The sequence below is a fragment of the Sphaerodactylus townsendi genome, linkage group LG13 (genome assembly GCF_021028975.2).
Source record: "Sphaerodactylus townsendi isolate TG3544 linkage group LG13, MPM_Stown_v2.3, whole genome shotgun sequence".
Classification (NCBI taxonomy): Eukaryota; Metazoa; Chordata; class Lepidosauria; order Squamata; family Sphaerodactylidae; genus Sphaerodactylus; species Sphaerodactylus townsendi.
This window is the reverse complement of record NC_059437.1, coordinates 13,004,511-13,019,948: the sequence shown is the minus strand read 5'-3', so window position 1 is coordinate 13,019,948 and position 15,438 is coordinate 13,004,511. Positions and strand designations below refer to the sequence as shown.

The 15,438-nt window shown below is 52.7% G+C and overlaps 1 protein-coding gene across 1 annotated transcript; it reads left to right on the top strand.

Annotated features, from left to right (window-relative positions):
• The first annotated feature begins 240 nt into the window (after positions 1 to 240).
• Positions 241 to 14,150, top strand: SPRY3 (sprouty RTK signaling antagonist 3). Its single transcript, XM_048513687.1, is given in 2 exon segments — positions 241 to 333; positions 11,749 to 14,150. A coding segment is annotated over 1 exon segment (915 nt). The 5' UTR covers positions 241 to 333; positions 11,749 to 11,795; the 3' UTR covers positions 12,711 to 14,150.
• Positions 14,151 to 15,438: the final 1,288 nt, after the last annotated feature.

Here is a 15,438-nt window from a genome sequence, read left to right as displayed (position 1 = left end):
CTCCGGGAAAGCAAGAGGAAGGGGGGGGGGAGGAGGAGGAGGGGCGGGACGCGGGGGTGGAGCTTAATGGGGTTGCCCCGCCCCCAGAGCTTCCCTCCATTCACTAACGCGCGGGCGAGCGCGGCTACATTCACAAAAAAAGCCCCCAGCGCCGCTCCTTCGCCAGGCCAGCTCCGCCCCGAGGGCGGGCCCCGCTGGCTCTGGCCTCGGCGCGCCTTCCCTCTTCGCAGCTCCGGGCGCCGCTTGCAGCCCGGACGGTCTCGAGTTCGATTCCGCGGACGCGCCGCTGCCGCCAGCCTTTCCGAGCGCTCGCCACGCTGGAGCCGCGCCGAGGTGAGCGGGCGCAGACGGGGCGGCCTCCTTTCCCGGTGGAGCTAGCAGGGGAAGCCGAGGCGAGGCACCTTTCTCGACGCCAGCCTTTGCCAGAGGGGGGAACAAGATCCGTTCCGGGCTGGCGGGGCGTTGGCGTCGTCGGTGCGGAAGACCCGCGTCGGGCGCACGTGTGAACCCGCATCTTTTTCCGGGAGTGCCCGCTTGTGGGCTCCGCTGGAGCTCTTTGTGGGGCGGGCTGAGTTTGGAATGGTGGTGGTGGGACTTGCTGGCCGGCCCCTGGTCCCCCTCGGCTTCGGCCTAGAGACAGGAACCGTCCGGGGAGGGGCTCGCCTCTCCAGGATGAGGCTGGCTGGAGCGCCAGCCTGACGCCGGCCTGGACGGCGCGGGTCCGAAGCGGGCGGGAGGGCGTCCGTCCGTCCGTCGAGTCCTTTCTTCCTGCCGGCAGGCGCAGACTCGCCTGGGGGCGCCCTCTGCAGAGACAGAGGTCGGAGGAGGGTCGCTTGGGGAAGGGCAAGTGGGGGGGGGGGGGGGAGAAGGAAGCTCGGACGCCTTTGGCGGCTCTTGCCCTCCCTGGAGGTCGAATTCCTTGTCTGCAGACCCGGGGTGAGGGGCTTCGACGGCTGGGTGGGGTCGCCTGAGAGGGAGCTCACCTGTTCAGAGGCAGACTCCGCCGGACGCGGCTCCCACAGGTGTGCTGAGGACCTGCCTTCCCAATGGAGAGCCCGTCCAGCATTCCCAGGAGGGGAGCGTTTCTCGGGTGGGGGTCGGGGGAGAATGGCTGGTTGGGGAGGGGAGGGGGCCCCCAGAAAGCCTGATCCTTTTGTAAAAGATGCCGGGCGCGGGGCTTGAAGGACTGACGGTGCTGAGAAATGGAATCTGCATGTGCAGAAGCTGCCTGGCGGGGAGGAGGCGACACACCAGGGAGGGCGTCCACCTGCAAGCCCTGCCTGTAGGTTTCCTGGAGGTAACTATACTGACCACCCCTGGAAGCTGGTTGCAAGTCTAGCGGGATCGTCGGTCTAATCCTGCGTGTGTGCAGAGTGCCCTCCAGTCCTAACAGACTGCAGGGTTTTCCGCGCAAGAGGCATTCAGAGGTGGTTTGCTGTTGCGGGTCTCTGCAGCACGACTCCCCTTGATGGTTACCTGCCCGAAACCTAACTAGGGCCGACTCGACCTAGCTTCGGAGATCAGATGGAATCCGGCTAACCTGGGCCAACCGGATCTAATCCTGCAAAGCTGTCCTAGGAGTGCAAAGCTCTGAGCAGGCCGGCCTACCGGCGCTTGGTGATCTTGCCCAGGAAGGTGACCAGGACTAGGGACTTCTGGTGTAAAACAGAGCTGTCGAGAGGTGAAATACTCCAGTAAAGGGAAGGGAGCCGGCTTGGATTTCATCCCTCAAAGTGAACGGTGGCTTCCTTCACTGGGAACCGTAAACTCTTGGGTACAGCTGGCGATGGGGGAGAACCATCCATTGGGGCGGAGCTGGGAGGCTGCAGGGCGAGACCTGGGCTCATTCCACACATGCAGAATAATGCACTTTCAAACTGCTTTCAGTGCTCTTTGAAGCTGTGCAGAATAGCAAAATCCACTTGCAAACAGTTGTGAAAGTGGTCTGAAAATGCATTATTTTGCGTGTGGGGAAGGGGGCCTGGAGTGGTGGCCAGGCCCATTAACCTCCCGGAGAATGGCTCTGTGATGTGTACTCTGGGAAGGGAGCAATGTCAGGGCCGGGGGTGGACCTGGGAGAGCTTATTCAAGTAATAGCAGGTTGCGGAACACCAGAAGAGCATCCATTCTTTGCTCCCGGATTGGCGCAGCGATCCCAAGAGAGCTTGACGGCCCTCGAGAAGGCTTGGCATTTATCTGGAGTATATTTCGAACAGTCTGAGCGCTTCGGTTGCATCAGTTCGGATCTGTGGGCAGGAAAACGTTCTTGCAGAATGGGAGGGGGGCGGCTGGGAGGGGGGGTTTGTCTGAATTCACCTGCTGAATTTGTAGCCGTGGCTGCCCCTTGAGGTTTTGAGGTGGGGGGTTAAAAGAGCCACTGAAAAGCGACTTGCCAGCAGCTAACCAGAGACCTAAGGAGAGGGCTACCCATTGCAGACCAACAAGCCAGTCTTCCCCCCGCCCTGGACCACACCCACAGGACACCATGAAGAAAGGATGTTGCGTCTTTTAAAGTTTCTGAGCAAGAAAAAAGAGCTCCCTTGTTGAATGCGGAGCATGGAAGTTTAGGTCGTGTGTTACAAAGCGTATTTACAGTTTAGCTTCTCTCTGGCTCATTCCGCACATGCAGAATAATGCACTTTCAAAGTGCTTTCAGTGCTCTTTGAAGCTGTGCGGAATAGCAAAATCCACTTGCAAACAGTTGTGAAAGTGGTTTGAAAACGTATTATTTTGCATGTGCGGAAGGGACCTCTGTGTGCGTATCTGGTTACAACCCCCCCCCCCCTCTGAAGTTTGCAACCAGTTTTGAGCTCCCCCTTGGAGAAAATGACCTGTCAAATGGAAGCTTGCGGTTACAAACCAAAAGCTTGCATCCTCTTACTTGATTGATAGCTGGATTGTTTTGTTTTTTTCAAATCACCTTATTATTTTGTTAGGGCAAAATAGGCAGCAATACTTTGCATCAGGGTTGGGGCCAGGATCATTTCCAGAGAACTTCCGGACTGGGGGAGGGGGGGCAACAGCCTGGATCAGGAGAAGGACTGTTGTCCTCCTGTCTCTGAGGAGGACAGCAACACACTGCCCCTTCCCATGGGCTCTTGGATGGCATTTGGATCCCCGATCCTGCACCGTGCAACCCAGCTGGTAGTGTGCAGGTCAGCTAAGCCTCTCTTGGGATGTCGAAGGAAGCCAGCTCCAGCAAGGACACAGCTGCACATGGCTGCGAATATGGGAAAGAGGGAGAGGTGATGGCGACGGGGCTGCCTGCGGAACTCTGTGCCACCTGATGTGGCTAGTGAATGGCCCCAGGGACACATTTTGTAGCTGCTTAGAAGCATTTTCTTAAGGTACTTAAAGCAATCTTTCAGGCGGAGGCTTGGACCAAATTTCAGGGTGGGTGGGTGGCGGCATGATAGGGCTTAGTAGCTGACATCCCAGTTCATCCCTCAGAGGGTGATGTTGCAGCGATGAGCTTATGTCTTTCTGAAAGTGCAGCTGCTTCTATTTGCACGTTCAGGAGCTTGCTCGGGAGGGACTTCCATTCCCAGCTGCTGAAGCTGCCAGCTCCCTTCGCTTCACCCTCTCTCCCCCCCCCCCCGCCCCTCCTTCCCCGCTGCAGTATCTATTTCAGTTCCTCCTGCCTGCTGGATTGGATTCATCGCATCCGGAATGGCAAACAATTTATTGTCATTCAATCCTCTTTTTCTCATACTCCCTCTCTTGCCCCCCTCCCCCATCCTGTTTAATGCTGGGTCCTAAAGCCAGTCTGGTCAAAACTTGGGCCCCGGGGCTGTGCCTTAGATCCTATCCTTTATTGGCAGGGCTCTGCATCTATGCACCCAAATTGTCTGCTGAACTCTGCAAATTGTCTACGTGATGCTTATTGGCTTCCTCTTGCATAATTTATCCTGTTAGTGGTGAGGAGGGATGGAGGAATGATGCAGAGCCTTGGAGCCCCGCCCACTGACAGCTGGAAGTTTGGTTCCATCTCTTCCTGCCGGGAGGTTTTGCCAGGCCTTGGTACCCTGCATTCAGTCTCAACTTTGTGGCCTTAGGAGCTAGAAACTTGGCACATTCAAAGCACCGTGGAGGAGTGGTTAAGAGCAGTGGACTCTAATCCAGTGAACCAGGGTCTCCTCATTCCTCCACTTGAAGACTGCTGGGTGACCTTGGGCTGGTCCCAGTTCTCTCAGGACTCTCGGCCTCACCTGTCTCACAAGGTGTCTGTTGTGGGGAGAGGAAGGAGTTTGTTAGCTGCCTTGAGACTCCTCACAGTTGAGAAAAGTGGAGCATAAATCCGAACTCTTCTTGTCTTCACATTCGCGTGCATTTTAAATGAAATCGGAAGACCTGACAACGGGATAGCCAATACCGACTTCCACAGCGAAACTACAGTGTTATGGAATAATGGTTTTGTTCTTAAACAGTGAAACTACACTGGTATTCAGCTGGGCCCGAATGATCAGAAGCAGCTTTTGGTGGACAAGTGACTTTCGTGTGTGTGTGTGTGTGTGTGTGTGTGTGTGTGTGTGTGTGTTGTGTGTTGTGTGTGTGTGTTTAAATTGTTCCCCCAGGCACCTTATCCTAGGATGTTGTGACTTGTCAGAATCTGCCTGATGAGTTAGCAGGATAAAAGGTGGATTTAAACCTCTATAGCAAACCCGCGTGAACAAAGAAGAGGAACAAAACTTAACCCTACAACAATGGAGTTAAGTACTCAAAGGTCGAGAAAATACAGATAAAAGGTCCCTAATTACAATATTCTAAAAGTATAGATAAAATATACAACTGGTTAGCCAGGGTCAAAAATCACCTAGCTGCATCTACTTGTGTTGTGTACTTGTAACGAAATGTTTGCACTGAGGCAATTATGGACCCTTGTGTCGATGGTTTTAATTTGTAAGAAATACACACTGGTATATTTACTAGCAGCCCTTATTTGTATTTTCTTGACCTTTGGATATTTAATTCCTCTATAGCAGTGATGGCAAACCTTTTCGAGACTGAGTGCCCAAATTGCAACCCAAAAACCACTTATTTATTGCAAAGTGCCAACATGGCAATTTAACCTGAATACTGAGGTTTTAGTTTAGAAAAAATGGTTGGCTCCGAGGCACGCGTTACTTGGGAGTAAGCTTGGTGAAGCAGCCGTGCAACGCTTCAAATGGGCGAATCACGATCCTAGGAGGGTTTACTCAGAAGCAAGCCCCATTGCCAGCAACCGAGCTTACTCCCAGGTAAAGGATCATGCCCAGGCCAGCCTAGGTGTGTGTGTGTCTGTGTGTGGGGGGGTGATTTTCCACCCCCCTCCCACATGATGAACTCTGTGCACGAGTGTCCACAGAGAGGGCTCTGAGTGCCACCTCTGGCACCCGTGCCATAGGTTCGCCACCACTGCTCTATAGCAAAACTTCTGCAATGTCTGATAGATCGTGTTGGGTCTCACTGTTGTGCTTTGTGGCATGAAATGGTGGGGATTCAGCTCAAGAAAGAGCCATCCTGCTGACCCATAAAGATCCTTGTTCTGAGCAATATAAAACTTCTTGGCTTGAAGAAGTCCAGGGCAGCCCTGGTAACCTGGCCTTTGCTTTGTTGTCACCGTTGCTCCCTGTCTGCCAGATGGCATCACACATCAGGAGGGTTTTCACACATGCAGCTAAAAACCGCGGCTGCTGAGCCTTTCTCCAGCTTGCTGTGCAAAGTGTGAAGTTATGGGCCCAAAGGTGAGACAGACATGAAATGCACTCTCTGGTCAGCATCCCTCTGACAGTTGCATGAGAAAGAGACTGAAGGAAAGGTTGGTTGTCCAACTGGCCATACTGGCAGGGGCTGATGGGAATTGTAGTCCATAACTTCTGGAGTGCCAAAGGTTCACCACCACTGGTTTAGGGCCATGGTGGCGAACCTATGGCACTCCAGATGTTCATGGACTACAGGTCCCGTCAGCCCCTGCCAGCATAGCCAATTGGGTATCCGAGAACTTGTGGTAAAGACTGTGTGGTGGGGAGACAGAGGAAGATGTGGAGGAGTTGAGGAATGGGCCGGGCCTGAAGAGAGAAACATGGGTTTGCAGGAATATGGAGGAAGTATTATGGGGTAGAAAGAGTAGAAATTGTTCATATAAGGGTTAGGACACCTCTAGAAGGGGAATGTTCAGTGCACTGCAGAAGGGGAGAGGCCGGAGGAATGACCAAGAAGAACGTTCCAAAAAAGGACATTAAAATTGTAATGACAACCTTTCTCAAGTCTCTGTGACCTTTGGAGTGATTTGACAAGAGCACATGGGGCAAAATTTGGTGTCATCTCTTGCTGGAATTCCTGCTCCGTTAGTGTGTGAGTGTGTGCAGGAAAGAGAGAGAAAGTTGCTGTGGTCACTGTGTGGAGGAGAGGATCTTCTGAATGTGCTCAGAGGCTGGACAATCTAAGGCTTTGCTCTAGTCTGTCTCTTCCTTCCAGGTTTCGTCCTCCGATTGCCTTGAGGAGGTTGAGAGGGTTTTTCAATGAACCTGGGCCGACTGCTCTCTTTCCCCCTCGGGACTGGGTGGTGTGGAGAAACAAGCCCAGGGAAAACACCCAAAGTGGTTTGGGCTTTTAGCAATCAAAGGAAGATGTCTCTTGATCTTCGCTGGCTCTTTGCTTTTCTTCAAGGTCAACCGAGCTAACGAAAATCAATCTTCTTCCTCGGCTCGTTCCCTTTGCACGGCTCCGGCGTTCCTTACCAGCTGCTCTGCTGCCTTCATTGACTGGAAAACCTCCTCTTGCCATCCAGAGATGGGGCTGCGGGCCATTTCCTCCCACACCCCCGGGGCAGACAGCTGCCAAGTCTTCCAGCAGACATGGTCAGCTTGCAGCCTGAACCCCACCCAGCCCCTCCCTCCTGTCATCACTACTAAGAGAGCTGGCATGGCTGAAGACACTTTCTCACTCCAGATGTTATGGACTACAATTCCTCATCAGCAAGCCCTACCAGCATGGCCAATTGGCCACCGCCGAGGTAGCCGATGTGATCCCTGCTTCTAGAATACTAAAAAATCCACCACTGTCAGTCTCAACTCCTGCCACTGAGGGGCCAAGGCTGGGAAACCCGGTTTAGGGAGGCAGGTTAGAAGCCCCTTTTTCCCCTTGCTCTCTGGTTCCTAAATCCAAATTCCAGGCCCTATTGTGTGCTTGGGGGGATGTGTTCCAGCCACATACGTGACTCCAAATCTGCAGGTTGGCTCAGGGAACCAAATGTATGAGGAATGGCACTTTGACTCTATACAGCTTATACCCCTGATATCTGGTTGGTTTCTAAGATGCTACTGGACTCAATTCTAGTTCTAGAGAACCAGCGTGGTGTAGTGGTTAAGAGCAGGTGGATTCTAATCTGGAGAACCAGGTTTGATTCCCCTCCACTGGAGTGGCAGAGGCAGAGGAGCAGCAGTGGTGTAGGAGGAGGTTGCAGAGCCGTGTATCTAATCTGTCCCTGGAGGGAACGGGTTTGGATTCTCAACTCCTGCCACCCTGAGCTGTGGGAAGCTTATCACAGAATTCAGACAGCCTGTACACTCCCACACACACGCCAGCTGGGTGACCCCTTGGAGTGATCACAGCTTCTTGGAATGATCTCTCAGCCCACCTCCACACTCTGGGGTGTTTGTTGTGAGGGGAAAGGGCAAGGAGATTGTAAGCCCCTTTGAGTCTCCTGCAGGAGAGAAAGGGGAGATATAAATCCAAAAAACACCCCTCTTATCTGGTGAACCAGGTGTGTTTCTGCACTCCTGCGTTCTTGCTTTAAGGTGACAGGCCGAGGGCCAGTTCCCTCCAAACTCTCTCCAGCCTACCACCTACCTCAGTTCAAAGGGTGTCTGTTGGAATGGATGGAAGAGGAGATAATGGACTTGTAAGCCACCTTGAGGCTCCTTACAGGAGAGAAAGGTGGGGTATAAATGCAAACTCTTCTTCTAGATCTGCACTAGCCTCTGATGTGCTGCCAGGGTCTGTTCTGCTGGTGCTAACCTATAAAGTCCTAAATGGCTTCGGTCCTGGGTACCTGAGACAATATATGGGTATCTGCCCATATATTCCTGCCTGGGGGCTGAGATTGGGGGGGGGGGGATGCCTGCCTGGCTGTCCTGCCACCTTTGGAGGTGAGGCGTTGTGTGGCCCGGAGAACCTTCTCTACAGTGGTCCCTACACTGTGAAATGCCATCCCTCCAGAGGTTTGCCAGGTGCTTACTCTCTTGGAATTTCAGCACCTGGTGGAGACTTCTTCTTCACCTGGGCATTTGGCTGGCTCCCCCACACACATACTGGAAGGGGTCTATGCACCACACCCTTTTTGTGGGTAGACTGGATGCTTGAGATTCTATATCGTTTTGGGGTTTTTAAGATGGGATTTAATTTATTTATGTAGTTAGTTTCAAATTTGTTATACCGCCTACCCCTGAAGGGCTCTGGGCAGCGTACAACCAAATATATCCGATTAACACATCATAAAACCGTAAAACATTTACAAGAAGTCACATAAAACCTAAAAACAATTTCCAGATGGCGAAAACAACCTTGCTTCCTGGGACGGTCAGAAACCCGTATTGCACCTCACCATAGGGGCAGTGGTGGCGAACCTTTGGCACTCCAGATGTTATGGACTACAATTCCCATCAGCCCCAGCCAGTGTAGACCATTGACCATGTGCTGGCAGGGGGGCTGATGGAATGTGTAGTCCATAACATCTAGGTGCCAAAGGTTGAGCATAAGACGAGGAATGGCACTAGACTGAGATTTTGTGTGTTTTTTTAATTGTAACCCATCCTGAGACCGTGGTAAATAAAATAGATGAATAATTAGGGCAGGTAGCTTGTGACTGACTGGTAGTTCACCAGCTGCTGCAGAGTGAGCTTGTGCAGCCTCAAAAAAAATATGCTCAAGCCTCTTTTGTTTCTTAAAGAAAAGCTTATTTTGTAGGATGTCTTTTCTGCTGTTTGGCTGATAGCTTCATTTCTGTTTCTGGGACAGAATAAACAGGAAGGTGGAGTAGCTCCGGTTATTTTTTGCTACTCAGAAGTAACTCTAATATAAGAATGGGGTAGGACAGTGATGGCGAACCTTTTCGAGACCGAGTGCCCAAACTGCAACCCCAAACCCACTTATTTATCACAAAGTGCCAACACTGCAATTTAACCTGAATACTGAGGTTTTAGTATAGAAAAACCGGTTGGCTTGAAGTGCATTATTAGGAGTAAGCTTGGTGGAAGTCGATTGGCTTTGCTTTGATAGCAACTGTGCAATGCTTCCTAGCGGGTGAATCCGCGACCCTAGGAGGGTTTACTCAGAAGATAGAACCCATTACCGAGAGTCGAATGCTTACTCCCAGATAAGGATTTGAACCCCAGTTCTTCCCATGAAAATCAGTGGGGTTTAACCCACTAGCTTAACAGGGGTTACCTGCAGGCTTCCCCAAAACTAGGTTTAATGCTAATAATCGAGGGTTTAATGCTAATAATCGAGGCCTTGCAGCCCAGGCTTCAGCTTAGATGTGGGGGGCCCACAGTTTAGCGTTGTGTGCCCACAGAGTGGAATTCTGAGTGCCAGTCTGCCACCCGTGCCCATAGGTTCGGCTTGACCACTGCCCTGGCTGGGAGTCCCACTTCTGACTTTTCCTATAGCAGTTCCATCCCTGAACCCTAAGCCCCTCCTTTTTCCCGTCCTGGCAGTGCAAGAGGAATTGCTTAGGAGCCTGGAAGCACCTCATCGACCCAGAGGAGGCGGTCATGCCACCTGCAGAACCTCTCCCGCTAGGTTACTGGCATGACACATCTTGTTAACGCCCAGGGCTTGGGATGCTTCACGGGGTCTTGCCTAGCTATCTTCATTTGTCATCAAGTGATAAACATCCATGGGGAAAGAAGAGGGAGGCGAAACGGAGATCCTTGACGTGTCAGTCTGCAGGTACATCAATCTGACTAGACAGAAAGCAGGTTTGGATCAGTGATGGCAAACCTCGAGACCCGAGTGCTGAAGTACAGCCCCAATCCACTGATTTATCCAACATAAAGGCTCACCCGGCAATTTATCCCTGAATACTGAGGTCTTTAGTTTGTGAAAAAATGGTTGGCTCCGAGGCAAGCCACCGGAGTAAGCGGTGGTAGTGGATTTGTCTCTGCTTTGAAGACCATGCAACTCTCCCATCAAGGGTGAACCAGGATCCTAGGAGGGTTTGACCAGAAGCCAGCCCCACTGCCAACAGCCAGCTTTACTCCCAGGCAAAGGCGATCTTTGCCCAGTTCTTAACGAAAATCAGTGGGGTTTCTCCTTGGGAAGAAACCCATAATTCCCAAGCCCAACAAAGCCCAAAATATCTCTGAGGGACCCATTCTCATCCAGCACACCCCTTTTTAAACTGCCACCATTCAAGCAGACCATACAGACCCCTCAGAACCAGGACAAAGAGGCTTCAGAGACAGCTTCATCTAGAGCTGTGGCTACAAGCTAAACTCCAGCTGCTCGCTATTGATGTATTTGGGCCTGTGTAGGGATGTGGGTGGAGGAAGGAGAAAGTGAGGATGATGTATGAGTCTGGAAATATTGTGTGCATCGAGGAATGTTGTTGTAAATGCCACAGTCGTGCACAATGACAATAAAATGCTTATGCTTATGCTAACAGCGCTTAACAGGGTTACTTACACTGCTTCCCCAAAACTAGGTCTTAGGTTTAATGCTAATAACTGAGCCCAGCGGCCCAGGCCAGCCTTGATGTGTGTGTGTGGGGGGGTGTGACTCGATTTGCGCGTGCCCACAGAGAGGGCTCTGAGTGCCACCTCTGGCACCTGCAAGCATAGGGTTCGCCACCACTGGGCAGGGAGGCAGAGAGCTTGCATATCTAATCTGGAGGAACCGAGGGTTTGATTCAGCAGCCCCACTGCCCTGAGCTGTGGAGGCTTCTCTGGGGAATTCAGATTAGCCCGTGCATTCCCACACACCAGCTGGGTGACCTTGGGCTGGGGTCACAGCTTCTTGGAGCTCTCTCAGCCCCACCCACCTCACAGGGTTGTTTGTTGTGAGGGGTGGGAAGGGCAAGGAGATTGTAAACCCCTTTGAGGTCTCCTGCAGGGCAGCGGGGGAGAACTACAAACTCTTTTCTTTCTTTCTTCTCTTCTTGTTCTAGCCTTGGGATCAAGCAACCAGAATTGCTCTCAGATGTTAAGGGACTACAATTGGCCATGCTGGCAGGGGCTGATGGGAATTGTAGTCCATGAACATCTGGAGAGCCACAGGTTGCAGACCCCTGTTCTAGATTCTTGGGGAACAAGCCTGCTTCTCTGTAGGCTGCTGCGCTCCTTGTCAGCCGGTCCTAGGGCAGCTGGGTACCAAGATGAGGTGGATGCTTGAAGTACACTCCAGTGGAAGGGGCGGTGGGGGGGGGGGATGATGCTGGAAGCAGCATCTGCACCCAGGCGGCGGCACTGTTTTTGGTATGACCAGGCAGATAAAATGCAAGCCGTGGGATCTTCCACAGGTGACATTCCTGGATACATTTTCAGATGTCGCGAACCCCATCCTGCCTCCCAGACTGTGTGGTAATTCCATAGGTGTGGATCTGATCTGGTGCCTGGATGGGAGCTTGCCGGGAGTTCCATGCAAGCTTTCCTCCTCCTTCCTAAAAGTGGGTCAGAGTATCTGATTCTTGCCAGGTTCTTGCCCGTCTGTTTCTCCCGCTCACCCTTACAATGTCTCAGTTGGGCATTTTGTTGCTTCCTTCTCCTGCAGGATCTTCTGATGTTCCCTGTTGACCCGAGCCTTGGTCCTTCCCCGGAATGCCCCACTCATCCAGCACAGCTGAGCGCAGCCCCGAAGACAGCATGGACTCCGTGGCCGAGGAGCTGCAGCAGGTCCTTTCCATTGACCAGATCCGTGCCATCCGTGCCTCCAACGACTACGTGGACCGACCTTCGGTGTCCTTCAAGCAAGCTCACTCCATCCCCTCTTTGTCCCAGCAGCAGGGGGTTCCTAAACCGGAGGTGGCACAGGAGCGGCTGACGTCCTCTGCCTTCCAGGACCTGCACCCGCCGCACCAGGCGCTGACTTTCCAGCAGCCTCTGAGCCATTCCAGCACTGCCAGCTCCATCTCCCACAGCACCCGCCCTTTTTTTCGAGCAACGGCTGCTCATCGGGATCACCCTCGCGACTCGGTCTCTCCCTGCCCGGACGCACTCGAAGCTGGCGACCCACAAACCCGAAGAGCTGCTGAGCACCGGTAGCCAGCCCCCGCCTTCCATTCCGGCCACCTCTTCATCTGCGAGGAATGCGGCCGCTGCAAGTGTGCCCGCTGTGCGGCTGCCCGCAGCTTGCCCTCCTGCTGGCTTTGCAACCAGCGCTGCCTCTGCTCGCCGGAGAACCTCATTGACTATGGGACTTGCCTGTGCTGCGTCAAGGGCATCTTCTACCACTGCTCCTCAGACGACGAGGACACCTGTGCCGACGACCCGTGCTCGTGCGGCCCCGGCTCCTGCTGTGCCCGCTGGGTTGCCATGAGTTTCCTCTCTTTGCCTGCCATGCCCTGCCTGTGCTGCTACTTTCCTACCTTGGGTTGCCTCAAACTTTGCCAGCGGGCTACTTACACCCTGAAACGGCCCGGCTGCCGCTGCCAGAGCCACACCAACACGGTGTGTCGGAAGATCTCCTCTTCTAGCGGGGCGGCTTTCCCCAAGACTTTGGACAAGCCGGTATGACTCCCCCTCCCCGCCCCACAAAGGGGAGGAACTGGCTGTTCTTCATCTTCTCCTTCAGCTTCTGCTGCTGAAAGCGTCTGCCTGGGAACAAAGCACAGAGGGATGGCCAATCACTCAACCCCCCCCATCGGATGTTGAAGCTCGTTCTGTGATGGAGACCTCTTGTCCGCTAGACCTAGATGAGCTTCAGGGGTTTTGCACGTCTTGACGATGGCTGAGGAGAGGTGGAATGGGAAGCTGAGACATTCACTAATCATCAGAGTCAAGGGCGGGGTGACGAGTTGCTACAGGATGGCTCAGGATTCTGTCCTCCAGAATGCCTTATGAGTTATGGATCTGTGGTGGGTTCCAAAAAAGACCAGTGTTGCACCCAAGCACTACGATACCTGGGGGTGAAGGCCATTACGACCCCAACTTTTCAGTCCCTCTGAAACCTTCTTAGGGCTCTTATTCCACACCTCCTTCTGCCCTGCAGGGAAGGAGAAGCTTTTGAACAGTAGGAAAAGGTGGTGGCTTCACCAAACATGTGTGCTTTTTTGGGGGGTTGGAAAACAGTTGACGTTTGTTCAGAATGGGGTATTAGTGGAAAGTTAGAAGTCACAAGTATTTAAGGGTTTACAAGAGTGGATCCCTCTTCAGTTGCATGCAGGGCAGAGATTGGGGGTTCGGCCACGAGGGGTGACAGGTAGGGGGTTCCACACAATTGGCTGTCTGAAACCTCAAGTCTCCCAGACGAGAAACAATGCAGGCTCGACCTCCATCCGTTCTGCATTTTAGCGGGCTATCAGGTAGCATGAAGTGTCGCTGTGGATCTTGCCAAGGCTAAAGATAGGCCCTGCCTTTGACCGGCTGCTCCTTGCTTGCAAAATCACTACTGCCGCTGATGCATCTCTTTCTCTCCTTATCACCGAAAGCTGACCGATTCAGAGCGACGCCTCTCCTTTCAAAGCACAAAAGCTCACCCCTGTCTAAATTTAGGACTTAGAGAACCACATCCTGCCGCTGAACAGCTAAGCGGCCGCTCCCAGCCACTCAAGGATGACAGTTTTACCTTGACATCCATGACACTCTTTCTCTTGAAAACAGAGAATGCTGGGAAAATGTGTGATTTGCAGGCATTCCTGTGACTGAAGACTGAGCTTATGGATGCTAATGGCCGGAAAGAGAGTTAGAGAGAAGCAGTCACCTGTCCGTCGGAGAGAGTTCGCTGGCTGGCATAAGCTTGAGTGGGTTCTCTCCTCTCCCTGCCTACCTGCAAGCACTTTGTTTGACTAGAAAAGGGGGTGTGCGGGCATGATTCTCCCAGGAGGCTTTGCACTGTTGCATGTAGGGGAAGCTGACCCTGGCGGAGCCATTTGGGCACTGGTGACAGGTACTTCTTTGGAAGTAAGCAGAGGCGGTTCAAAACCGGATCCATATTCTTAAGGCAGTTATGGAGAAAAGCCATTGATCAGGGATTCTGAACCTTTGACACTCAGAGGTTAGGAGAGACTACAGTGGATTTCCATCATTCCCTGCCAGCATGGTCAAGTGTGGTCATGCTGGCAGGGGCTGATGGGAATTGTAGTCCATAACATCTGGAGTGCCAAAGGTTCGCCACCACGGCCATGGATATCCCTAAGGAGTGGGACAAAGAGGATTGAAAAGGTGTGGTTCAGGCACTTTACTGTGCAGTGGGCGTGAAGCGCCACTGGGGCTGATGTCTGGCTAGCACACTCCCAGCGTAGGAGATCGCTTTCCAGGACGGGGCAGGGGTGGCAGAGGGACGAGGGTAATGCCCCTGGCGCAATTCCCCCTCACTCCGCCCCTGCTTTACTGCATGTTGGTAGGATTTTATTTTCCAACTAGCTCTAAAAATTCTGGCATAGTGATTGAAGGCTGGGGTAAGCTGTACATTTTCCACCATTCCAGGCATAAAATGCGCAGGTCATGCAGAGATGATCCCAAACCAATTCCAGTTTTCCAGCCTGCTGGGGGCTCGCGAGTCCCCTTCTTTTTCCGGGCCTGGATAGGCAGCAGAAAATGGGGCGACTGAGCTGTGGAGGAGCTGTGTTTTTTGTTCGGGAGTTCATCAATGGTGCCTTTGACCCAATGAATAACAGCGCGCGAGACTATAGATACAACTCAGTTTCCCTCCTCACTTCCCCTAAAGTTGGGAAGGAACGCCACACAGAAACCCCACTGATTTGGCTTCTCTTGGTTTAGAGGTTCCTTTAATATATTTTTGTATATATAAATGCAGTGGTGGCTTCGGGCTCTTTAGGGATCCTCTCTCGCTTCCCAATGTGAACGGTGCCATATGCAGGGCCTGGCTTCCTGGTACACGTACAAATGCCAAAGGGCTACCTACAGCTCTGTGTGTGATGCCAACTTCAGGAGGGTTCCCTTTCTTGAGCTGACTTGTATCAAGTGAGACGGGGGACAGGGAGGGGCTGCCAAATGCATTGCAGGACCATTCGGACTGTCACCTGCTTTGTTTTGAGTTTTAACACAGTGTCAAGAGATTGGGGGTGTCCACAAAAGGAACTCTCCCTTTATCCCTTCGATCCCGTCATTTTTTTTTTGAGGGCAGGGGGTAAAAGACAGGGGGACCATTCCTGGGGACAAAAGGACTTCATTTTAAGCTATTGGAGACAATAGCACGCGAAAAGGTCATGATTTTTGCAAGGGTCAGAACAGTTTGCAGGATTTTTGTTTAGCTGGGAGACTCGGGGCCAGGGGTGTTCAC